This window comes from Aspergillus piperis (genome assembly GCF_003184755.1).
Source record: "Aspergillus piperis CBS 112811 unplaced genomic scaffold BO85scaffold_1, whole genome shotgun sequence".
Taxonomy (NCBI): domain Eukaryota; kingdom Fungi; phylum Ascomycota; class Eurotiomycetes; order Eurotiales; family Aspergillaceae; genus Aspergillus; species Aspergillus piperis.
In genome coordinates this window covers 2890196-2915112 of record NW_020291591.1, presented here as the reverse complement: position 1 = coordinate 2915112, position 24917 = coordinate 2890196, and the positions used below count along the sequence as shown (strand labels likewise).

At 50.0% G+C, this 24917-nt stretch overlaps 7 protein-coding genes and 1 non-coding gene across 8 annotated transcripts; 3 read left to right on the top strand and 5 right to left on the bottom strand.

Annotated features, from left to right (window-relative positions):
• Positions 1-1278: 1278 nt before the first annotated feature.
• On the top strand, positions 1279-4908 carry BO85DRAFT_495454 (DEAD/DEAH box helicase; the record flags this gene model as incomplete). Its single annotated transcript, XM_025663928.1, has 4 exons — positions 1279-1380; positions 1423-1730; positions 1767-4199; positions 4285-4908. 4 exons carry the CDS (start codon positions 1279-1281, stop codon positions 4829-4831), a joined length of 3390 nt encoding a protein of 1129 aa, XP_025521455.1. The 3' UTR covers positions 4832-4908.
• Positions 4909-5749: 841 nt separating this feature from the next.
• On the bottom strand, positions 5750-5830 carry BO85DRAFT_t6. The gene has a single exon. It is a non-coding gene; the product is annotated as a tRNA-Ser (tRNA).
• A 630-nt stretch (positions 5831-6460) lies between these two features.
• On the bottom strand, positions 6461-9419 carry BO85DRAFT_359953 (putative C6 transcription factor; the record flags this gene model as incomplete). Its single annotated transcript, XM_025655533.1, has 2 exons — positions 6461-7991; positions 8047-9419. The coding sequence occupies 2 exons, from the start codon at positions 9417-9419 to the stop codon at positions 6461-6463; spliced, it is 2904 nt and encodes a 967-aa protein (XP_025521454.1).
• Positions 9420-10286: 867 nt separating this feature from the next.
• Positions 10287-11652, bottom strand: BO85DRAFT_25644 (uncharacterized protein). The gene has a single exon (XM_025654985.1). It carries the CDS (start codon positions 11449-11451, stop codon positions 10621-10623), a length of 831 nt encoding a protein of 276 aa, XP_025521453.1. The 5' UTR covers positions 11452-11652; the 3' UTR covers positions 10287-10620.
• A 5133-nt stretch (positions 11653-16785) lies between these two features.
• Positions 16786-17250, bottom strand: BO85DRAFT_495453 (tautomerase family protein; the record flags this gene model as incomplete). The annotated part of the gene is made up of 1 exon (XM_025663927.1): positions 16786-17250. One exon carries the CDS (start codon positions 17248-17250, stop codon positions 16786-16788), a length of 465 nt encoding a protein of 154 aa, XP_025521452.1.
• Positions 17251-17863: 613 nt separating this feature from the next.
• Positions 17864-18915, top strand: BO85DRAFT_515993 (NAD(P)-binding protein; the record flags this gene model as incomplete). Its single annotated transcript, XM_025664822.1, has 2 exons — positions 17864-18293; positions 18341-18915. 2 exons carry the CDS (start codon positions 17864-17866, stop codon positions 18913-18915), a joined length of 1005 nt encoding a protein of 334 aa, XP_025521451.1.
• A 1402-nt stretch (positions 18916-20317) lies between these two features.
• On the bottom strand, positions 20318-21448 carry BO85DRAFT_495449 (oxidase ustYa family protein; the record flags this gene model as incomplete). Its single annotated transcript, XM_025663926.1, has 5 exons — positions 20318-20607; positions 20662-20773; positions 20841-20959; positions 21018-21140; positions 21205-21448. 5 exons carry the CDS (start codon positions 21446-21448, stop codon positions 20354-20356), a joined length of 852 nt encoding a protein of 283 aa, XP_025521450.1. The 3' UTR covers positions 20318-20353.
• A 1328-nt stretch (positions 21449-22776) lies between these two features.
• On the top strand, positions 22777-23493 carry BO85DRAFT_515992 (uncharacterized protein). The gene is made up of 3 exons (XM_025664821.1): positions 22777-22956; positions 23030-23163; positions 23212-23493. Exons 1-3 carry the CDS (start codon positions 22883-22885, stop codon positions 23313-23315), a joined length of 312 nt encoding a protein of 103 aa, XP_025521449.1. The 5' UTR covers positions 22777-22882; the 3' UTR covers positions 23316-23493.
• The last annotated feature ends 1424 nt before the right edge of the window (positions 23494-24917 follow it).

Genomic DNA, 24917 nt, shown 5'->3' with positions numbered 1-24917 from the left:
TGGCTTTGGCGTGCACTATATTGTCCAATCCATCTGACCAGACCAACCCTTTTGGGCGACGGGTTATACCCCTTATGCTTCCGCAATCATGTCCGGGTAGCGGGAAGAAGGACGCGTTGCAACCAACAATGACCGTCTTGCTAATAGTTCATCACAGTTACTTCACATGGATCAAATGCTCATGTCTTTCTTAATGTAAGCATCTGCCTAATATCGAACGTCAGTCAACGAGAAATAGTCCAGAAAGGCTGTGAGGATATTGAGCGAGACTGGGTGGTGCCACTCATGATTCTCTGATACGCCAGAAAATAGTTGTAGTACGTTACGATACGCCGTATGCTTCATCCAGGTAGGTGTGGAGTCTTACCTTTTGCTAGAGAGAAAAGGAAAAATAGAAGTAACATTCGTATTCGAAAGACCATTCTCGCTGAAAAGGGAAACGAGGAAGCAAACCAGACATATTCCCTCGCTTGTTCTCCCCACAACGATGCCTATCTCTGCTCCCCTCCCCTCTCCTCTTGCCTTTTCGTTCCCTACGCATCACGTCGACAGTGTTCTGCGTGCGGCCTGCGCTCCCTCCCCTATTTCCCCCACTAGTGTCTTCGTTTGCTGTGATCTGGTACGATAATATTGAACCCCTGCGCGTTTTGGACCTGAATTGACTAGATCTACAGTTTTTGGCTCCTCCCGGAGGAGTAACGCGTCGTCTGTACTGTGTGAGTTGGTGAAACCGTGATGTCTGTGGAAGGGAGACAGACAATAGCTGATTACCACTAGCAGTTCTGCGTCCTAGGGAGCATTGGCTTCTTCTTGTGTGCTTTTGTTCCTGTGTGCTTGTGGTAGGTACAACGAGCAGGTCACAGTTTTCGGGGAGTATCAATTGGCTAACAGCATACCTCAGCCACCTCTCTTCGAGGTTGTGGTTTGATATTGGTAACGTTGTGAGTACATCCATCGATCTCAGAGCATGAAGTTATATCAGATAGCTAACGGTAGTACCAGCCACCTCTCTTCGAGAGTGTGGTTTTTATACTAACCCCTGGTAAGTATATTTGCCATTGGAAAGGGTCCAGGAATTGGCTAACATCATTATCAGCTGCCTCTCTTCGAGAGTGTGGTTTTACCATCTTCCTCCACCGGGTAAGTAACCTAACTCTTGAGGCGAAATTAGCCAATCTAAATTGTCCCTCTCCCTAACAATTGGCTGCTACAGACAGATATCTCCGCCTCGTCTTCCCTCCACCTCTCCATATCTCCGCCTCTTCCGTCGTGTTCGCCATGTCTCAGCCAACAACCGCAGACTGGTTTCAACGCCCTCAGGGCAGCGACTACCCCAAAGGGCTATACAAAAGCTCCTGCACATGGCGTAAATGCGTCCTTGTGATTGAATCTGCGGGGAACAAAATCGAAATGACTGCCAAGGTCCAGGTCATCTTAGACTCTCAACAGCCATACATCTCCCTCTGCCTGAAGAATAAGGACCAGGGACAGGTCATTTTCCCATTTCAGGGAATTCACTTTCATTGTGGGATCGAAGGTGAAGGGGCACAAACCGACGACTGGATCAACACATTGAGGACAACCTTTCCGCTTCTCCCTGCGCAGGACAAGTTATACTATTACGCAGTAAGGTCCAAGAGCTCGCCTGTGTTTACCAAGGTCCAAAGGCCGTTGATGGATGAAGAGCTCAAGGAAAAACTGAGAAAGCTCCGGAACATCGAGTGGTCGAAGTGCGACTCGTATATCTTTCTTCAATATAAGAGCAGCTACACTGAAGTTTCGCCTGCGCTCGATTTTTCAGTGAAACTCCACAATCTCGTGCACCAAGACTGCGATGGAGAAGGATTCTGGTATTATCGCCAGAACCCAGAGTCAGACGTTACCAAGCGGCACCCGGAGATGCCATGGCTCTGGATAAATACTGAAGACAGGCGGGAATACATCAAGTGGCAACCCCACAATCCCCTGTTCTTCGACGACAACGACCGCATTTGCCGTCTTCTGAAGGCCTCTAAGAATGAACGCTACCAGCAAGTGCGGGAAGTTTCTGATGTCTTCAATCCTACCCGGCAGCATGAGGCATGGTGCACTGAGAGTGATTTCGGGCTACCAGGTAGCACGCACCTGGTACATATCAAGATCTTGCCAGTGCGACCAAGTGACAAAGTGGTCGTCCCCAAATTGCAGGAGAGCACCAAGGTAAAATTCGAGTGGGCTCTCAGTGGTGTCCCCTACGCCATGGATACGAAGCTTGCTGATCAGGGAGCTGTCACCCAGAGTGACTCTAGTGCTGACCTTGTTCTCCGCGTGACAGGCCAGATCACACTAGCACCGGGCGTACGCTCTCCCATCGTCACATCAGCAGAGGCAAACACGATGCCCATTGACGCCCAGATTGAGGCTCTTGGCGAGGCAAGTAAATCAGCTCTTGTCTTTGGGGATCGTTCAGGAAACCAGGGTCGAGGTTTCTCGCTGAGGCGCACGCTCCTTGCCCATGGAACCGAACTCGAGGAAGGAAACCAAGGCTACTTCACCCTGGATGTCCACCAAATGTCGCCCGTCCGGCCGGATGTTGAGCGGGAGAGGATAGGTCACCTTTCACAGACCTTCCGACTTGATGGGGCCCAAAGAGAGGCCTTTCAGGCTTCGCTGGTGAGAGTCGTCTGCGGCGTCAGCCTGATCCAAGGTCCTCCGGGAACTGGAAAAACCAGTACGGCCAAAGTGATTGTCTGCACAGCGGCAGCGCTTGGCTGCAAGATCCTCCTGGTTGCTGGGTCCAACAAGGGTGTGAACAACCTTGCTGCGGCGGTGATGAAAGCCCTCCAACGGGACGAGCAACTACGAGGCTGGTGTGGCCAGCTCGTCCGGTTCCGCACACCGCGATACCAGCTCGAAAGAGCGAGGGGTGGTGAATCTTCAGATGAGGGCGACAACCTGAGTAACGTTCAAGCTCACGTTCTCGCCATCCAGTACGCCCAGGAACACGCCACCATCGACAAGTACGCCCGGTCTCTATTAGAACGCCTTGCAGACGACAAGCAGCGACGACTGAGTAAGGAAGAGCGGAAGGGTCTCAAGGGGGACTACGAACACTGCGTCATGAAGGTCCTGCAGAACGCCAAGATCGTTGCAACAACCTTGAGCAACGCGTCCCAGGATCTTCTGAGACGTTCGGGTTTTGAACCTGTCTTCGTGATTTGCGACGAGGCAGGGCAATGCCAGGAAGGCGAAATCACCATCGCCCTGACCATGCCATCGATTCAGGTGGTCGTCTTGATTGGAGACCCGAAGCAACCGCCGCCAACTGTTGTCTCAGAACACGGGACCAATGAGGGCGCGTTGTATTTGAAGAGGTCGTTGATGGAGAGGCTGCACGAAGCAGACTACCCCTGCACGATGCTGTTGACCAACTACCGCAGTCACAGCCACATCTTTGACATCTTCAACCGGTGGATCTACAACGGTGCGCTGAGATTGGGTCCCAACAATGACAGCGAACAGCGCGTCGGGAAGGCCTGGGACACCTTCACCCGCTCTCGTCACTACTTCCGCGGTTACGGTGTGGTGGGAGTTCGCCGCCTTTTCATCAGCGTGATTGGGGAGGCCATTCGCGCTGAGGGTAGCCAGTCGTGGTTCAACCAGTCGCAGGCTATGGTGGCTGTGCACCTGCTGAAGAACCTTTTCGCCTATCGGATGAGTGACGGTCAACATATTCGTCCAGAAGATGTCATGGTGATCTCTCCGTATGCGGCACAGCGAGCTTTGGTCGGAAGGCTCATGGGCGAGCACGGGGTAAGCTGCAGGGATAATCTTACTGTGGATGCATCCCAGGGTCAAGAAGCTCCCATGGTCATCTTCATGCTGACGAAGCCGTCGAAGGACCCCATCAATGTCGGTTTCATCGCCGATCAGCAAAGACTCAATGTCGCACTGAGCCGTGCACGCGAGGTCCTAGTCATTGTCGGAAACCGCTTTGTCTGGGATAAAGACGCCCTTGACAAGATCAAGAAGTCTCAAGGCAAGACGGCCAGGTTCCTTCTCCATCTTCTTAATGACACGAGCAGGCGTGGTCATACCATGGTGTGGCACGGTGAAGCCACAGTCGAAGATGAGAACCCTGTCGGGCCAGTGGAATACAAATGCCCTGATCGGTCAATCTATCAGACGGCCGCAGTCTCCTCCGCCCCCGTTTCCTCCAGGTTCGTCCCCGCTCACCCCCCCCCCCCCCCCCCCCCAACGGCCCGCCCAACCGTCTGGTGGATCCTTCTCTACAGCGCCCTGGAGGCCGTCTGCTAGACCTGTTCCTGAGATTGAAGGACCAGGAACACCATCTCGACAGACGCCACAGGTAAGCATGCCCGTTGGTCCGTCCCGGCAGGCACCTGTCGTTCGTCTGCCAACGTCCACAAGCCAATCAAGGGACATCGAAGAAGATGTCAGCATGGTGGACGTTGAGAACTCCGAAGGTCGGCAACTCGTACAGCAATCCGGCTGTCCGCCCTCTCCTGTCCTTCCTCCTTGGCATGCTCGCCAGCGATCCCGCTCTCCCCCTCATCGCGAAGTGACGTACCGCGAGCGGTCTCGCTCCCCTTCGAGCGCCATCGACAACTGGCTGCTCACACGGGGTGGTCTGCCTCAGGTTGATCTAATTCCTCGTGGCAACCTCGTCTCACTACCAGTCGAGGAACTGGAGAGCCAGTATAGACTTACCCGCGCCGCTGAAGAATTGGCTGCTGCAAGCGCTCGGCGTACGTGGGTTGAGGAGGAGCTCCGGCGTGTGCGTCGCGACAGAGATAGTCGCAACAGCGACGACCAACGAGATGGTCAGTAGGAAGGTGATATACTTTAGCTCCCTAGAATGATGGGTCGGTTTCTCGGAATAGAGAATAAAGGGGACGTGTATATCTGGAAGAGTGAAGAAATACCATTAGACATGGATGACTGTCTGTGAAGAGAAATGCTTGTATGCGGCTCATAAGAGATTTCCAAATCCGGGGGTATTTCACTATGATAGTTTTCCGAGGTGCTAAAATCTTTTTGTAAAAGTGGGATGATGAAGAATACTAGTGGCATATCAGTGAAAATATTACAATGGAGGAAAATATGCGGCCTATAATGGTTATGTAAGAAAAAAACCTAGGGGTTTATGCAGTTAGACTTAATGAATAAGACTTATGAAGTTGATTAAGGTCTATTATATCCTAGCTCTTATGATAAATGTGCAGATAAGATAAACTCATGCACATAAGCACAGAACCACGCAGTCCCTGCGCTAGTGTCTAGTAGTTTCCAGATGCGTGGCGATTAAGCTTTTTCTGGGGTATTAATGCAATATTATATGCTTTAGTTCGATAAAGTTTGTCTATTAGTATAAAAAGACTTGTAATAACTCAATGAAGGACATTAATGTGGACCGACGTTCGATATACCCTTTGTGGACTGTAGTAACAGCAGAATATATATTTACTTAGTAGATAGACTACCTAACTAGTCCATTACTCCCAAAACAACATACGAGAATCCAACATGAATGAAAGACAATATCATAGCTATCCTGGTATTTGATGCTGACGGTTTGAAGACTGAGACAATTAAGACAAAGAAATCATGGCAGTCACATGCGATGATCCGCAAACCACATGGTTGAGCCGACGATTAACTAAAAAGACGGACTATCGATCGGGAGCTTAAATTGAAGCTCCCGTGGAACCGACCCGAGGTGGAGCCAGGAAACACAAAAACAAAAAAACGTCAGCGACAGGACTCGAACCTGTGCGGGCGAACCCAATAGATTTCTAGTCTATCGCCTTAACCACTCGGCCACACTGACTATTTGATGAAACAGGGAGCATTTAGACGATAGATAATCCACAGCATTACTATCTACCACAGCAGATCGAATGCTTCACCGACACCCCACATTTAGACATCTAGATAAGCATAGCCTACAACTACTCATCTGATCCATTGGTATCTGCTCGAAGCAACGAGGTTGATAGAATGTCCTGGTACTAGATGCTCCCATACTGAGGTAATCAACCAGCCAGACGCCGCGCTGTCAAAGTAACATTCATAAACCCGGCCCATCCCATTCCATCCTTTCGTCACCCGCACCAGGGGCGCCAGGGGAATCAAATCCAAATCACATCAATCAGAACCCATCCGGCCCTCGCATGCCAATTTTTACCCAGACCAGGTGTCCGAAGTTCGAAAACAAACAAAAAAGAAATTCCCGCGTTCCCTCAAACATCGCGTCAATCCCAGAAGTGTCGCGTGGTCTCGTCAGTCCGCCGAAGCGCGCATACATATTCATACAATACAGAAGCCGCACACATAAGAAATAATGGTACAGACGAAGGATCGCTCAATCATCAGCAAAGAATGGAGGAAAGGAAAAAGAGATAATCAAGGCAAAGCAACAAAAGCAAAACGCAATGGTGGGGAGCATGTATCCACCCCATCAGCGGGCAAACTCGGTCCACACCGTGCTGAGCCACCCGACCGGAACACCGACCTCCGACGGCGTCGTCGCCGGCAGCTGGTCGTATTCACATCCCTCCAAGAACGCCAGCACATCATCTCCGCCCAGGCTGGTCGACCACAACCCATTGGTGTTGACTGTGTCAAGCCCATCAAGTGTTACCGGTGGTGACGCTCCCGGGTGGCCGACAGAGCCAGGTGGGGGCAGCAATGGCAAGCTGTGTGAAGTAGCCGCATTGATGGGCGGCAGCGACTGCGAATAAGGCGGAGGAGGCTGCTGACGATTGTTCAGCCATGAATTGAGAGGCTGCAAACGGTTGTTGGGCGGCGGTGCCCCATACTGTGAGGATCCTGTTGCCGTCGTTGTTGGCGGGGCACCGTACGGGCCAGGGGGTCCCAGAGATGGGAGATTGGGGGAAGACGAGTTGTATAGTCCTGCGTCAGGATGGTGCTGGAGAGATGGTAGAGAGTACGGAGACTGGGACTGCAAGGAGCGGCCTGGGGGCAAAGGCAGACTAGGTCGTCGCTCCCCATCCGGGCCAGGGAGCGGCATCCCGGGGCTATTGATGGGCACCCAAGACTCACGGCGTCCGCCTGCACCATCCAGTGGAGGCTCGCCCGTGTCTCCAGTTTCACTGCGAACGGCATTGCTGCCCGCATCGCTGAGGTTGGTAGCCCGATCGCTGACTGCTGCCAGGCCATCATCCTCCGCACTGTTATCAGGCAGTTGGTCTTCGATGATACCGAACTCCAAGAACAACTTCTCCAAGAGCTTGAACTCCTCAAGGCCTCCACCAGCGCCGCCTTCACGCACCGGACGAACCCCGTTCATATGCACATCAACGCCATCCATGTCCATCTTACGCGAGGAGCGGCGGAAATCGCGCTTGACCTTAGCGAAATAACTGTGCAGCCGGTTGAGGGTGCGGAACCAACCCCGCGCCATCTTCAGACGCAGCCGCATATCGCGCAGGATGTCAAGGGCCTTACGGGCTTGTGCCTGGCCTTGAGTGTTACGGTCTCTTGGAGCTAAAGCGGCATCCGGGTCCATGTGGGGGAAATGGGCCGCATACACGCCGATGAAAGCGGCGTTATAGACAGCAAACCCGACGAGAGGGTTCTCGACCAGGACGCCGCGGTCTTGGCAGGTTACCGCCAGATCAATCATCTGCCGGGCGGCATTGAAGAGCTCCCGAGCGCTCTCACGCCAGAAAGCCTCTGCCACACCGGGCTTCTCGACGGGGAACAGCGGTTCGTCCAAGGGCCCAACCGGCTCCGAGCATCGTACGGGCAGGAATGGGATATACGCACGATGAAGGACAATGACCGACAGGAAATAGACCACATGCATGACCGTATACGGGGAGAGCGTGTTCTTATACATGATATGCGTATCCGTGTTCCGTGGAGAGTACTGCAAGTTGCGCGAGAGGCTATCCTGGAACTCGCCCAGCATCGCTCGAAGCTGCGAGAAACGCGAGTCTGGGTGCCATGGGGGCAACTGTTCGTTTCTGTGGCTGGGGTTAGACTTTCGATGTGGACGATCGTTTTAAAGCGGCAGCTTACCTTCTTCCCCCAGCGCAAGACCACTTGGCAATACTTCCCCAGATGCGGATGATACGAATCACCCGACTGAGCACGGATTCCTCGGCACCAACCTCCCATCGATCAATTTCATCCTCACTGGAATCCTTACGTCGCGAGACAGGCGACCACGAAGACTTGGGATCGGGAGCACCATTACTCGGTAACCGGTCGTCACCGAGAGCACCCAGACTTTGCCGGATGCTCGGAATCTGGACGCCCTGGGAGCCGAACGATTGCGGGCGGCGGGCAGCCGGTTCACTGAGACGGGACGTGCGGACCCGTTCTCCAAACGCAAAGGCGTTATCGCTGGGAAGTTGGATACCCAGCTCCTTAACACGGATCATACGCGGGCGGTATTTGCCGCTGCTTAAGCAACGGTCCAGAATGAAGCATGCCCAGAATGTGCGACGTTTCGTCTCTAGCGCGATAATATCATCCGAGGTCTGTTCTCTGGGCTCCACCGGCCGACGGGATAGACCGAACATCTCAACCTCCGTCTTCAGTACGGGCGACCGGGGCCCGTCGCGAGACGCCAGCTCATTCTCCAGCTCGAAGGGAAGACCCATGGCTTGGGAGAGCCGGATGGCCATTCCGACATACAACCAGGCGCTCTTGCCGCGGCACATGCCCCATTCATGCAGCGCCAGCATGAGCAATGCTTGGACCCGGGTGAGGTCCGTGACCGCGAGACTGGCGCCGTCGACGCCGGCCAGCCGGCTACGCAACGCCGTCGCATAGAACTCCGAGGCGACAAGAGGATTGGATGGATTTCCGGGAGATGGTGGAGAGTGGAACGCGACCAGTTGGGGATGGAAACGAGCCGTGAGGGCGAGAACACCGAGGGGAATCAGCGGATTGGGATCCGGCTTGCTCGCAGGCGGACTTTGCGCAGGATCGCGCGAGTGCTCTGGATGGGTGGACGGATTGGTAGAGGTGGTGGAGAGTTGGCGCGTTTGACCGATGAAGGAGGCAGGATGCAGGAAGGGAAGCATGGTCGCAAAGTGGGACTGGAAAAGATCGAAGACCGCATCCCAGACCTTGGTGGTCAGGACCGCCGAATCAAGCACATCGAGTGCGGATCGGGCGCCGTCCTTTGCGGCGGACGAGGAGATGCCCGGGGCCTTTCGAGACCGTTGTCGCTTGGGGCTATCCCAATCATTGTTCCGTTCCTCGCCCTCGGCCAGCGCGGCCAGGTCTCGCTTGGCCGCACCACCGCCCACCCCGATGGCGGGGGCGGGATATACACATTCTCGACCGGAGGATTCACAGGCGCGGCAGGTGGTATCGATGCCGGCGTTGACACATTTTATCTTGCTTCGACGGCAACGAGCGCAGGCGATACTGGATCGCATTGTGACGACAGAGGCGGGCGCGAGAGACGGGATGCCCGTCTCTCCGGCAGGGTAGGTGGGAAGGAGGTGAAGATCACAGGCGACAAGGTAGGGGAAAGTCAAGGGGAGAAGGTGAGGAAGAGGAGGGAGAGGACGAGGGACAAGGCCGTCCCCGGGACCACTGTTGACACGAGTGGATTGTCCTCACGTCCGCCGTATTTCTCCGGTAGTTTTTCCCCGGGATTCCGAACCAGACTCCAGACGGTCTGGGTCGCAAGGGGCGACAGCGATGACCGGCCGCGGCTGTCGTATTTTTGCCGTCAGTACTCTGTACCACCCCGACTAATAATGAACAGAGGGAGAGGGATTGTGTGTGTATGTGTGTCTATATGTGTGCACGGGGGATCCACCCACGGTAGGAACTGACCTTGATTTTGGGGAAACCGCGCTTTGCTGGCGTCGGCTTCTCTTATGCCAAATAGAAAAAAAAGAAATCTGGACGAGGAAGTAAGGAGGGTAGTGCAGTCACAACACCGACTAGATACCGGGGATGATGTCGGGAGGAGGCAGACACAAGGCGCGCGCGCGGAGTAGCGGTAGTAGTACAGAAGTACTAACTAGTAGATCAGAGAGGATGGATGGGTGGGCGGCGGCAAACGGAAGGCAGAGGGAAAAACGAAAAGAGTGAGGGAGGGAGGGAGATGAGTGGAGCGAAGGGTGGGATAATGAATAAATCGACAGCCGGGGAACGGGAAAATGAAAGCCAGGGAAGCCGAATCGAAGAATGGAGAGAGAGGAAGGAGGAATAATTATTCAACCCACGATGTCACCAATAATGTGCGACGTGGGTAACGGGCAGAGAGAATGGAGTCCAGTCGGGTAAGAGGGTCAGGTTAGAGTGGGGACTGGAGAGATTTGGGGGGAAGAAGCAGAGAGAGCAAGCAGCAAGGTAGGGATAAAAGCCGCCAGCCGATGGTAGTTATCCACCAGACAGACAGGGTTGGTTGGTTCCGGGAAGAAGTACGAGTAGTAGTCAGTAGTAGTAGTAGTAGTAGATACTGGGTGTTGGGGAATGAGTGTGCGTGACAGTGTGAGTGTGTGTTCCTCCAGGCTTTGACTAAAATTCCCCTTAGAACGGAATACGCGGAGTGTGGGGGAGGCCGAAGTAGCGTGAGGCCCAGGGTCGGGGCACCGGACCGGCAACGTGAAGTTTGGGGGAAGGTCAATCAGCCCAAAGGATGTGTGTCGGGTGGATTAGGGAAGGGGAGGGATGGGGGATTTTCGGTTGTGGGGAAGAGGAGAGGGGAAGTAATGACGAGAAGAAAAAGAAGAAAAGGAAGAAGAGGGGAAGAGGAGAGGAAAAGTAGAAAAGGGAAGCAGAGGAAGCTCGTGAAGAAGGAAGAAGATGGGGGAAGGGGAAGAGCCAGAGGCAGAGGCAGAGGAGAATGGTGAGAGCCGCCCGTCGCCTCAGGTTTAGAACAGGATGACTCCGGCCGACGGCGAGACAACAGACTGACTTTGGGGGGGGGGAAAAAAAAGTAAAAAAAAAGAAAAAGGAAAAAAAAAAAAGAAAAAGAAAAAAGCAGCCAGCAGAACGGATCGACCCAAACAGGCAAGGCCCATCCGCATTTGCGGAGGCCCGACCCAAGTTAGTCCGGAGCGGGTTAGTGCGGCCTGAGGATGCAAGGACGCGACCGAGCGGCCGGAGAATGGTGGAGCCAGATTCCGACTGCCGAGAGATGGAGTAGTGGAAGAGTAGTGGTTTGGAGAATGTGAGTTGAGAAAGTAGGAGAAAAGAAGAAAAAGGTAAGTAGACGGAAGGGTAGTAGTAAATAACACTTCTTACTGGGATAGTGGATGATGAAATTTGATGGGTGGTCAGATGGGAAAAGGGGGAAGAGAACCAGAGAGAGAAAGAGGTGAGGTGAAGAGAGCAACACACAACACCTTCAGTTTCCCCAGGGACGTGGAAAAAGTGTAGAAAATAAAATAAAATAGAATGAATTATTGTTTTGAGAAGAGGCGGCTTCGGGTAAATTACCTTACAAGCCATGCCTGACTCCAATACTGGGGTTCCGTCCGGAGAAGGCCTGTCCCCGTGGCGCTGATGGGGTCACGCCTGCGTATCCAATCTTACCCAACGCGGATTCTCTCGCTCGGCTGCCAGTTGGCGCGGAGGGCCCGACCGAATGCCATTCGGTTCAAGTGGCTTGTGTTTCCATGCCCTTTGCTCCATCCCCGTCATCCCTCTTCCACATAATTGGAGACACGGTTGTAAGCAAATTCTGATGACGATGATGATGATGGTATTATCTACGTGGAGAGAGCTTAATCAATAAAGAACTGGGCATTCATCACTAAAAAAATGACTACATACGATGGCTCCGGGTTTACCTTTTCGTACCTGTACCGACCGACCGAGATGCCGGTTACCAGCAGCCGTGTTGTGGAACGTCACTTGACCGCCATCTGCCCATTCCATTACCTAACATGACGGCCCTTGAGTTCGCCCGGTGAGTAGTCAGTTACTAGCTGTGTGTCATGGTCAAACACACTACTTTCCCTATTATTTTAAAATCAGAATAATAATAATAATTAAAAAAAAAAAGGGTCGATCGAACATAGGTAACCTTCCAGCAAGTGTAGTACCCTCCCCGGATTTATATTAATAGGTCAGATCCCTTATACCTCGCATGGCATGGGAATGGAGTTCGCCCCGTAAACCGTTACAAAATCCGGGGATTGCATGACGCGAGGCCCCAAAACGACAATACCCCCGAATCCGAGAAACCCAACCAGATTGCGGGAGGAGAACGAAAGGGAGGGAGAGAAGGAGAATAGGGCTCAGCTCACTACTTGCTTACTCCTGCTGCCCATTCTTCCTTTCTGTGGTGAACAAGACACACCAAGTCATCCCACCCACACCTCCTGAACTCTTTTTCCCTTTTCCTTTACTTAATAAACTACTACGTACTACAAAAGCAGACCACCGTACCCCGGAATTTTCAAAAGTCTAACCTCCTAGCCCACAGACCTTGTCCATTCCCTTTGCAGACTAATGAAAGGCCAAGACACCGACCACCTTCCAATTAAACCATCACGACACCACCCCCCAGTCAGGCCAAACGGAAGGGTCGAAAATGAGGGGAAAGACACGGACGGCAAATGCTTCTAGCCCGATCGTGGGTTGACGAACCTCGGGTATCGACGCATCTGAAAGAAGCGAGGGCCAGGGTACAACGGGGAAGGGAAGAGAAAAGAGCTGCTGGTCCTGCCGGTTTTCGTGAGAGCGTCATCCCTCCCTCACTTTTTCTTTTCCCCCTGCATCGGATCTCCCCGCGGGGGAGAAGCGAGATGAGATCACGATCATCCGCCTGGGCTGGGCCATGGACCTTGGTCTTGCAGGACTTTGCTTCAGCAAAAGTGTCTGCGTCCCGTTTGGGCAAGATTGGCTGGGGCAGGGATACGATTCCCGATCGACACGGCAACTGGCTGCTGACCGACAGTGCTCTCTCTCCGACTGTACAGAGAAGTACTTACCTACAGTATGAATCATGCAGTTCTGAACAGACCTCTCCGATTGATGGGTCGACTACTTCTCTGGTGATTTTCGATGATCTCTCCGTCTACGGGTTATCCTAATTGGTATCCTGCTTACTGGGTTAACCCCCGTTCCCCGTCACCTCACCTCACCTTTACCCTACTTCAGTCCCCGTTCGTAGTTCCAACCAAACACCCACAGAACCAAGTAAGCCGACCGATCGGTGACCGCCGGCAAGTCCCCGCGTTGCATTTAACCGGTTGTCCCGTGGCCGCTGAGTCGGGCCAACCGGCGATGCTGATTGGTCTCCACCGCCACCCGAGGCAGAACAAGCGAACCGACCCCGCAATTACCCTCCGGACTCTTGCTTTTCTGGCCAGAGTTCACACCATCTTCCTTTCCATTTTCTCTTCTCTTCTTGTCGTTCCAGCAAGTCAGCCAAAATACCCATGACTAAACACTTCTTGGCGGTGCAACGGGTGAGTCGGACATCCCCGGAGCATTCGCCGACACGCTCACGGCACCAAAATCATCACCGACTTGTTCATCTCTGATGATGATGATGATCATCATCATCATCATCCTGATCAGACTGTGAGAGCTCCCTCATCCCTGCTTTACTGAATCGAGTAAATTCACCCGCTGTCATCTCCAACTTTCGCATGCGCCTCGTCGGGGTTTCCCATGGGGTAAGGATGAGCTGAGCCTGTCAGCGTTTGCATCTCCTGCAGTGTTGTTGCAACCCCGAGTGTCGATCCTGTCACATTGGGGGAGTCCGTGACAATTGTCACATGGACCATCGGGATGTTGGGTAGTATATATTCACCAAACGGGCCGCCGACCCGAGGAACAACAATGCTACTTCACCTCAGGTCCAGGGTCGTAGTAACTACGGGATTCACCCAGGGTGGAGGGACAAGCAACAAAGTCCTGTTCTCCCCCACGGACTTGTACCGAGCAACGATGTCATCCATGTGACCCCATGACATCTCGAAACCCTCCAGCGTGCCTTAGTTCGGCGACCCTAAGCCTCTGTGCCCAGCCAAACAAGACCCAAAAGCCAAAATGACCACCACGCGAAAGAAGCCGATCCACCGCGCCAAGGACGAGCCAACTCCCGTTGTAGTAATGGCGTCAATCCTACAGGTGGCCCTGTCAGCCCTCCCATTCGCTCATCCGGCGCCACTTATTTCCTTCCCGTCTCAGGATGCCACGCGCTGGCTTGACGCCCGGCTGGGGCTAGTTACGGAGTAGAGAAATAAAATAATCACACTAAAAGAAAAAAATTGCCCGAGTCACCTCCGGCCCCGGGGTGGAGTGGGCTGGGCATAAGTCTTTTCCGGGGTTGCTACCAATTGCCTTTTAACCCTTTAGCCATCCCATCCCATCCCATCATTTGGCGCGGAGGCGGAGAATTATCCGCCGGACGGCCAGACACTGCTACAGCTGCCAATATTACTTTATTAGTGATAGTAAGTATTATTAGTATCGGCGAAGTGCTAATAATTTCCACCATTCCAAATCGTCTTGGTAAGCAGTAGCAAGCAGCTACGATAACTAATGGAGATTCCGTTTTCGTCGCTTGCTTCACCTTATCGTCTTAACTCAAAACTTACTTTTTCCCATCGGGAAACTCTCCAACGCCAGCCAGCCATGTGGAGTAAAAGAAGAAAAACCAAAGTACCTTTCTTCTTCTTCTTCTCTTTCCCCCGGGGTTCAAATCCTGGTTCCCAACTTCGCACGTGAACCGATACGAACCCTAATCGGAATTGTCGAAAAAATAGAAGGTGTGGAGGAGAAAACAAACTTCGCCACCCATCCAATTCAAAGTAGACAATTATCTGGCCTCGTCGGCTGATGCAGTGGACGTCGGCAAAAGATACGTATCGCCATTCAGCCATGTAGACGACTCACCCAAGCCACAACCCAAGTCGTGGAAATGATCTTACTCGGATTCCAGTTCATTGCGTTTACCCCATTAACAAAAAAAATAAACAAGCACATCGTATACATAACATAAACTTAAGACATAACTATTGATCCATCGAAATCGGAACTCCCGGATAACAAAACAATCCCAACCCACTCACCCCAGCTGTCAGAGATTCACCCCGCCAGCCCGAAGTCCTCCAGAGTGATCTCCCGAGGTTATCATGGGCAAGCCCGTTTTCTAGCTCCGTCGGGAAAATAGGAGGATGCTTACTACGTATCTAGGCACCAGCTGAGCTGTCGTGTCGTGTCGTCGCCGATGTGAGATTATCGGGCTAGACTTACATCAGCTGGGAGCTTGAGCTTGAGCTTTCGCTCACTTACGGCTAACTGGATGGCTGGGTGGTCGAGGCCTCGGGTTGGGGTTGGTCTGGCCGGGTAGCATCGATCCCATCTCGTTTCATCCCATCTCATCTCATCGGGTTTGTTGGCGATTATAGTAGAATTGGCGAATACGCGGCCCTGTCTCGGGACGTAATGTGTACATGGAAGGAGTGGTTCTACGGTGGTAGGTATGGCTGTTGTAATGGACAGATAGTATTATGGACTGACATTCAGGTCTCGATACTGTGAGAGAGATATTCCCGAGATGAGCATCCCCCCGCCGGAGATAGAAACCCCGAGGGAAGGATGAAGACACCCCGAAGAATTAGATACTCGGGAAGTCAACGAGGGAACGGTTATCACATTTATCTGCCTAGTCTTACAGTGTAGGTATGTAGGAAGTCTAGTCTTCTACTGATGTCTTTTCCCATCAGGACACATAGCTAGAGAAATCAGACTCCCGTATTTGCCCGGGATATGGCTCCCGGAACCATTGTGATTTCCGACGGTGGTTGGCTCTGTCTATGGGCAGGGAGCTGATTCCTAACCGATATTTGTTCAAGTAGCTTCAGCTGGTTAGAACGATGCTGCCAATTTCAGGTGCTCCGAATGACATAGGAAACTTCTTATTCATTAAAAGTTTTTTCATCTGAATGACTGTTCACGTCAACTCCTAGGGCATTTGGTTTTCCTTCTTGCTCTGCCGTGGTTGAAGAGGTCCATCCGCTGCACGTAAGCAGTTGCCGGTATCTTTTGTTTATTGATGTGCAGACAGCCTTCTGTATCCTGTGCAAGCTTCTTCCAGGAATCATCTAGTAGAGTATCATCTTATATCTAACGATAACAATTCTCCTCTGCGCTTGAAATTTGATTTCACTATTCCGATATGCGCATATAGCGGAAACATACCCAATTTGGTAAGCGGGCCGGTTTCTAAAACTGCAGTTATGACTTTTCACCTCCATGTCCGGTTCTATCATTGATAATGAATTCGCTGAGTAGGTCTTACCAGAAATAAATGCTAATTATCGCATACTCATTGCGAGACGCAAGTAGTTTGACACGTTTTCCCTTTCAGGAAATAGAGGTTTAGTACCACTGAATCTTGTGCTGGAGGACAGCTATAGCAACGTTATTGGTATTTGAGCCACTAACAACTATATAGCTGGAATGATACACCAATAGAAGCTATGGATTGAAAGCTTAGCACTAATAGTGCATTTAGACGTAATCTATAAATATCACATACATTTGTATGTATATCGAACACATGATCTGTCTGTAGTTACTACCTATCTTGTAGAACTATCATCGGGGAATAGACAAGACATGTATTTGGTTGCAAGCTACAAGCCGCACGCTTTATTTTGCAGTGCTATGGAAGAATCCAATGTTATACGTCGTCATGCATTCATTTCGTGCCATAATGCACCTGCATAGCTTCCATTCTCCCCGATCAACCCTACCCTCCGATGACCTCAACCCAAACCCAACTATATCTCCCCTCCTTCGAACCGAAAGAAAAGATATCAATCAGATTGAAGAAGAAATCCCCTCATATTCAACCGCCCTCCCATCTCTAATCCACACTCTCTCCCCCTCACTCCTAAACGGCGGCGGCACCAACGCATTGATCTTCCACAGGCGTCTATCGGTCTCATCAACATGATACTCGAAATCGTACCCTTTATCCAGAAGATGTGGCTTCATAACGCTATCCAATCGACTCGTCGTGCGTGCATATGCAGCGTCAGAATCCGGCACATGCAGCGCAATGTGCGTGATGACTATCCGGACGAAGGGTTTCTCGTCGGTGGGGTGTTTGGGTGTGCCTCCGACGTAGACATCGTCGGGTTGTGTCGCGATGAAGTTTACAACCACGTAGAAGGCGGGGAGCCCGAGGTCGGTGTAGAACTTGGTGATGTCTGAAGCGAAGGAGTGCTTGGATGATGGGGTGGTGAAGGTGGTTGGTGGGTGGTAGATTTGCCAGAGGGGCATTTTGAGATGATATTTTTCGTTAGATTGGGTGTGATGATGGGGGCTGGTTATTGTCTACGAAGCTGATGCTGGTGCTGAGATATATATATATTCAGCTTAATGATGCCTAAGCTGAGCGTTGAGTGATGTTACAAGACTCGTAAGGTTGCGCCATGATTACTGATCCGAATATGATTAGTGATCGGGCCGATAACAAGGATACAGATCTCGGTCAAGGTTAAATTTCAGATCGTTGGAAAGATAAAGTTGCATGGAACGATCTAGATGGATTATAGGTAACAGCGATATAGCAGAAGGTAAGGGTCCCTGGTACAACTCTGATGGATTTGTCACCCGCTCTTCGGAGTGCTGCGCCATGCCGAAGCTTACTTCCGCAAAATGCATCCGTGACTCGGGTTATACGAACGCCTCAGGATTTATAAGATTAGTGAACCATCCGGTTGCAGTCACTTAAATGTTTACACGTTTGTCGTCATTGCTGCTCATGGAGTTACAAATCAGGTGCTGGAATGCTCTTTGTTTGGTCCTACCACACAAGGTATAGAAATCGAGAGCTGGGCTTCGATAGTAGAAGATTTCACTTGGAATATCAAGATCCGTCCTAATCAACAAAATGACTACACCTCTTGTCTTCGTGACCGGTGCAACCGGCTTCATCGGCTCGCAGGTCGTCGCTACTACACTCAAAGCCGGCTACCGCGTGCGTCTGAGTATCCGTAGAGCAGAGCAGGAAGCTACCTCGAGAGAGCTCCATCCTGGCTATGGTGACAAGATTGAAGCATGTATCATACCTGATATCTCTCAGCGGAAATCATTCAAGGATGCCTTTCAAGGTGTAGATTATGTTTTCCACCTTGCCTCTCCGATTCCCGGCGGAGGAAACGACTTCAAGCAGGACTACATTGAGCCCGCTGTCAGAGGCACGGAAGCAATCCTATATGCTGCTTTGGAGTTTCCTCAGATTAAGAAAGTCATTGTCATGTCTTCTGTGCTTGCGCTGGCTCCCGTGACTGCTTTGCTTACCAAGGATATCTCGATAAAGGGTGAGTACCATAAGAGATAGCTTACTTGAATGATAACCAACGCATAGCAGACAACACCGGAGAAATTATCCCCGTCGACATGAACATGTCTTTCCCGGAAGATTCTCACGGCCACGCACTGAAATACGCTGCTTCGAAGATCCTTGCGCACCAAGCGACACGCTCATTCTTGGAGAACAACTCTCCTCATTATAATTTGATAACACTCCATCCGACATACGTCCTGGGACCTAGTATGGTTCAGAAGACCCCGGGCGAGCTTAGTGGCATGAACGCGCTCTTCTGGTTGTCAGTTACCTCAGGCCAAAGTCAAATCGCCAATGCCTGGGTGCATGTTCACGATGTCGCGGATGCACACATCAAAGCGCTGGAGAAAGATGTCCAGAGTGGAACAGAGTTCATCTTATCCAGACCGTCTGTGTCCTGGGAGCATGCGGCAAATTTCATCAAGAAAAAGTATCCAGATGTGGAGTGTAGACTGGAACCGCCTTTCGAGGGTCATTGGGCGCTGGATACCACTGCTGCTGATCGCATACTGGGTATGAAGTGGAGGTCGGAGGAACAAATCATTAGAGATGTTATTGAGCAGCAGTTGGAGTTGAGGGAGAATGCTCGTAATTAGGCAATTGGCGTGGAGATGTGCTGTTCATGATCCCGTGTGGGTTTTTCTCTGGAAACTAAGGATGAACGTGAGGGTGGGGTGATAGTCAAGGCTGATAGCCAGGCTATAACTAATTCTGTGATTTATATGGAATCTTTTGGGCCGGAGGAATACCATCAGACTATCACAAGTTGCTTCCGTCAAAGACTGTCAAGGTGAATAAAACAATCCCGGATGCGTGCCACGTCAGCACACATGAGGGGCTGCTCCCCCAACGAGCTGAGCACTAGTACAGTTTGAAGCTGCCTATATTGGAGCTGTAGTACTGCTACAGGTACTTGGCCAAACTGGGACCGTAAGTCTAGAGAGCGGTTGTCAGGTGTACAACCTGGAGAAGAGCAATATGCTGATAGAGTACATGCACGGCCGAGGTCATCAGGAGTAAGAATGTACTATGAATTTCGTTTCCATGATTCAACCTGAGAAACATAATTACTGTTGAGAGGGCTGTACGTCATCCCAAGGCCATAAAAAATAAAAAAAACACACAAGAAGCCTAGCATTTGGCCTATACTGGATTAGCCGTTACTATGGACAAAGCGTCTAGTACAGGGGCAAAGCTGCTGCTGACAAGCCAAGAAAAAGGGCAAACAGTTTCATAGAGGTCTCTTATCCTTGACTTTGATGTAAGCCCCGGGCGCCGATTTGGAATTTCGTTGTACCACAATCGTCGTATCATCAGACTGCACCCTCTTCCGTGGGAACTTTTTGCGCACCAGTTCTATCAGTTTTAGTTCTTGAAGCAGTCTCAAGTAAGCCCGTCCTGTTCTATATTCTTGAACCACGATCTTTTGGTTCAGAGTGACCTTCCACTCGATTGAATAGTGGATACACGATGGCGGTTGTTCATCAGTGTTCCCTTCGCTCTAATAAAGCAAAGTCGATGAGAGGGACTTGGCATGCTTGAGTCAACGATGGTTTGGCGAATCGATGGTATGGTTTGAGACGCTAGACGTCGATTCTTCAACCCAAACTTCGCCTGTCCGCTACCAAATGCCTGGCATTACTTCTGAACTTGGAGGCCTCAACCTCTGTTCTAAGGCCAGTTGGCCCAGTCGAGAAGAAGATATAAGAGGCAGATGTACACCAATGTTACGACAGTCGAAAACAGTAAGCTCAACCAATGCATATAAAAGCTATAGGTTAACCCCATGCTTATCTCCTATAAGAAGTTGGCAAGTATATACAATGCTCCTAAAGCACTGAGGCTTCTGTCCAACCCACTTCGTCATTTTTTCCTCATCATCAGTATTCTTACGAAAAGCTAGTATCTTCTCTGATTTACTGGACTACCTCATATCAAGTACAACGACCAGAAATAATATCAAGAAAGTGTTTACAAAAACGAGAAAAGATTATAAGTGAGACTGTCGTCTGTTATACATTCTCCGTTCTGGCCTTAAGGGCAAATTTCATCCGGCGGTGCATTTGTGCATGGTGGCTGAGAAAGCTCAAGAGCATCCGGACTTCTTACAGGCTCACTCTCTATTTCGTTCGCCTTTGCATACTCCATTATAGGCTCTAGCCTTCGGCACTTATGCCATACACTGAAATCTGGGTAGTTGATTTGGCGACCCTTTACCCAGCTCCTTGTCACGACGCCAACATCGCCGTTGCATTGTATCACTTGCCTCAACATATCAATACAGTGATCTGAATAATATCAGAAAAACGTCTTTATAAAAGATAAGAAGAAGGATGCTATACCAACATGGAGCCGAAGAGTTTCGTTTGAGTCAGAGAACTCTACCGGCTTATTATCCAACTTTGAATAATAGCCATAATATGTGTACTGTCGGACTAGATTGACGCAGTGGAGCTATTAACAGAGTTAGCAATTGGAAATATATAGAGAACCAAGATGAGACTTGAGAAAGGCGAGCAACCTGATGAAAGACTTCTATACCACCCGCATAACCATCTCCCTCGGCCTCGAGCACCTTGACTTGAGATAATGGTTTCTTTAAATGTGGCATATCTTCTTTTGCGATCTTGAGCTGGGCCACTATAAATCGTAAGTAACACATCTGTGTATACACAATTGAGGAAGTTAGATCAAATACTATGAGTAATGCGTTTCCATTCATCGTCCAAGCGTGGGTTGGGAGCTCCCTTATATGGATTTGTGTCGAACAAGCTTCCTTGAAACCGGACATTATCATATTCCACAAGGTCTATGAAGGGTGCTATCGATTTTTGATGTTATAGTTAGGACAGTTCGAATCATAGTATATATGGAGCAAGACATACAATAGGCTGATAGCTGGGCTGCACATTGCTGGTCCGTAGGGTAACTCTGGCGCAATCTCAAGCCTGATATTAGCATATAGAATGAGAGGAGGAAGACCAGTATTTGCGAAGTCAGGAGCCATGGTATTGCCCAACAGTGAAGGCGACCTAGTCTTTGGTGATTGCCCTTGTCCAAAAGGGGGCCACTGTCGTCGTCTATAACATTGTCTGGTAAATCATTCTCATGTGATGTTATCGAATCCATGTTAAACAATGAGTGCAATGAACGGTAGTAATGATAATAATAACTTCTTAATTCTTTCGCTCTTTATTCAATTGACTTACTCTTCCATGAAGATGGCGTACACTTAAGTGAAAGAACATAGAAGAAAGCTGTCTCCAATCTCAGATTGAAAACTAGGGATATATCGACTTCATGCCCAAGCCCTGGGGACTTCAAATATCCCCCAGGCCAGATAGTTGGTAGAAGCAATAGCAAAATAGCGGTCTACGAACAATAATCGTGGCTAAGTACGTTTCTTCCGTGAATTCCATGTCTACACTCAACAGAGGCAAACCCTTGCGAAGCAGATCATACGTAGATCGGAAGGGGAAAGAAATAGTAAGTGGGTATTATGTGTATGACACCCCTGCACGGCCTAAGATACATACTCCGTAAGGGGGTGAAGGTTTCCTCACGCTGGGTCCCTGCGGGCTTGGAGTAAAAAGTAACGAGGCTGCTGACAAGTTGGTAAGGAGCCAACAAGGCCAGCCCCCAACATGCTTCAGTAGTGGCGGCTGTACACCAGCTCACGCAAAGCCTGCTTTAACTTTGAGAATCGGTGGGACCAGGTGACTGAGCGGTAAAGCCGCTGACTACGACACCATCACGGCCCACCCGCAGGTCATCCGCTGAATTGCCGAATTCATGCATAAATCAGGCCTGCTGGCCCAGGTCCGTGAGACAAAACTGACTTAGGGCCCGAAACCGATCACTATTATGGGAGAAGAAGGTGACGACTGCGACTAAATGGTCACACGATAACCTATGAGGGTCACCTGGGTTGAGGTATCAACTACGCGGATCCAAATGGAAGGCAGAGGGTGATTAAATAGGGGATGGGCACTGTGGCAGGTGCTTTTAATTGTGATAAACTTTTTCGTTCGTTAACCTCCTATGTATGATTAATAGGATATTTGGGCGTTTTGGACTCAGAATTTCGCGTCACCGACGAGGCGCCTGCATAGCTAGACGTTCAATAGTTAGGCTCTGGCAGGTTCATAGAATTTTGAATCGTTGATCAATCAACTGACCAGCCCCCCCTCCACCAGAGAGGGTGCCAATTATAGCAATCAAGTGTGAGGAAGGCTTCAGTGCCCTATGAGAGGCAATGAGCATTATTGTTGATATGCGGCAAGGGGTATTACTCACATATGACCTCAATACCATTTCTTCTCTCCGTATCTTGGCCCTAACTACCCTAAGAAAATTTCTGCCTAGTTGACTAGTCTATTCATACCCACAGGTCAAGGTAGTTCTCCTATAAAATGGGCCCTTTCTGCCAGCTTCTGAACCAAGACAGAAAAATTCTTTACACAGAGGCCATTGTTCCAAATTCTGTCTCAATCTACCATTCTACTTCAATTCAACTTTCTAAACGATATCCTACCGCCATTTTTCCTTTCGATCCCTGACAAAATGAAGTTCTCAAATGCAGGCTTGATAGCCTTTTCCGCTCTTCTTTCCATCAGCAGCGCTGTGCCCATGGACAAGTACGCACTTTGACTATGCCTTTCAATTCTTTTTCCTTGATGTGGTGATCCTTTATCTTAACGTAGTATATAGGGCTAGCACCAACAAGGTTCGGACCGAGGAAGTTACTGGCCAGTACGACTGGCCCCAGCATCAGGCCCGCGCCGAGGAACTTACTGGTCAATATGACTGGCCCCAGCATCAGGCCCGCGCCGAGGAAGTTACTGGTCAATATGACTGGCCCCAGCATCAGGCCCGCGCCGAGGAAGTTACTGGCCAGTATGACTGGCCCCAGCATCAGGCCCGCGCCGAGGAAGTTACTGGTCAATATGACTGGCCCCATAATGAGGCTCGCTCTGAGGATTCAATCGCGAAATAAGACCTCTGAGAGAATCATGAACGGAGAGGATGGACTCTGAATACTAGCTTGATGTACGCGGGACCAATAGTAGGAAACGCACTCTTCTTTTGACTGCAGAAATTGCAGAAATCTACGAAGTACAATCCCTTATCTTTTCTCTAGCTAAAGTATATTTTGACGTACGTCATTTATGTCTATTGATTTCTCATAAGTACAATTACACTACCTCTGGACGCGTAAAATCATAATAAAATGGACATATCTGCTGCAGGATCAGTAATAACTATGATTGGTTCAACGCAGCTACAAACAAGCTGAGTACTGTTATAATAGCCAATGGTATGTATAGCATTGACAAGGCGGTGGAACTGGTCTTTCAATTTTACACGCAAAAATACATATAATTCTACATTACCAGAGGTAGTATGTATGTTCAAAGGATAGTGTGATGTCTATCCGATCGGGCATGTGGGGCTCAGACACGTATGAATTTGTTTAGGTGATTTGCTAGCGTTGTCGCAGATCAAATGGCGAATCGTCTAGATGGTTATACAGCATACCATGCATAAATAGCAATTTCGGCTCATATATCCGAAGCTTTATGTCGAGTTGGTCTTACAGAGGATGCTGGAACCATTTGGTACAAGATCTTCAAATAGATCACTGCTAGTAGCAAGAGAAAGTCATAAATGAGATTTTCCTTTTCAATAGTATCTCACTGCCGGCCTTTGATCCTCTTAACCTACGCATCCTTACCTGATCGATAGGTCATTCTAAATAACAGATATCCCTGAAATTCTTTGTGAGTCCGCGTCGGTTGCTTGATACGTGGATACTTTGGTAGTTGTGACCCACGAAATATAAAATCTAGAATTCACAATTACTACCTTGAGTGGTTTTTTAAGGTCACATCATTTCCTAAAGAAAACCCCTCTCTCCCCTTCATCAACCAAACGAAGCTGAGAGACTGATAACTAATGCTCTATGAACTAAAATATGGAGTATGTGAGAGCCTAGAAGATCTAGTGTTTGATTACGCATAGCCAATGTGCACTATTTCTGTCTTCTGCTAGGGGAGAGTAAGTCTGGTTACGTTCTCACCGCAGTATCACTTCATTGATTTCCCCTATTCCACTAGCTATGTACAGCAGAAACTTACCTGCAAGTTAAAACTCTATATGGAGTGCTCTGTGGTGATCAGCAAGCCCATTCCTATTCCTATGTGACCATTTATTCCCTCCTATTAGTTGAAAATACTCTATTTTTTGCCACTCAGCTAAGAGAGTATTTGAACGACCAAGATGGCCGGTATACATATTCTCAGCTGCAATTTCAAGATTGACACCTCACTACATTACGTCTAGGAAGATGAGTCTAGTCGAAGTGACACTACCTCAGGATTTTGAACCTAGATTCGTTATTTTGTCTCTTCACTCGGATAGATATTCTATGATATTGCATTTCTTTGTTGGCTAAAGCTAGGGATGAAGTTATGAAGAGCTTCCAATAGTGATGCACCGGGGGAATCAGGACTCTGTATCTGTAATTAACCCTACGGCAGGCTGGCTGCGCCTGGGGCCAGTCGGTTGATTAGCGGCGTCAATTCGCCGTTATTTCAAT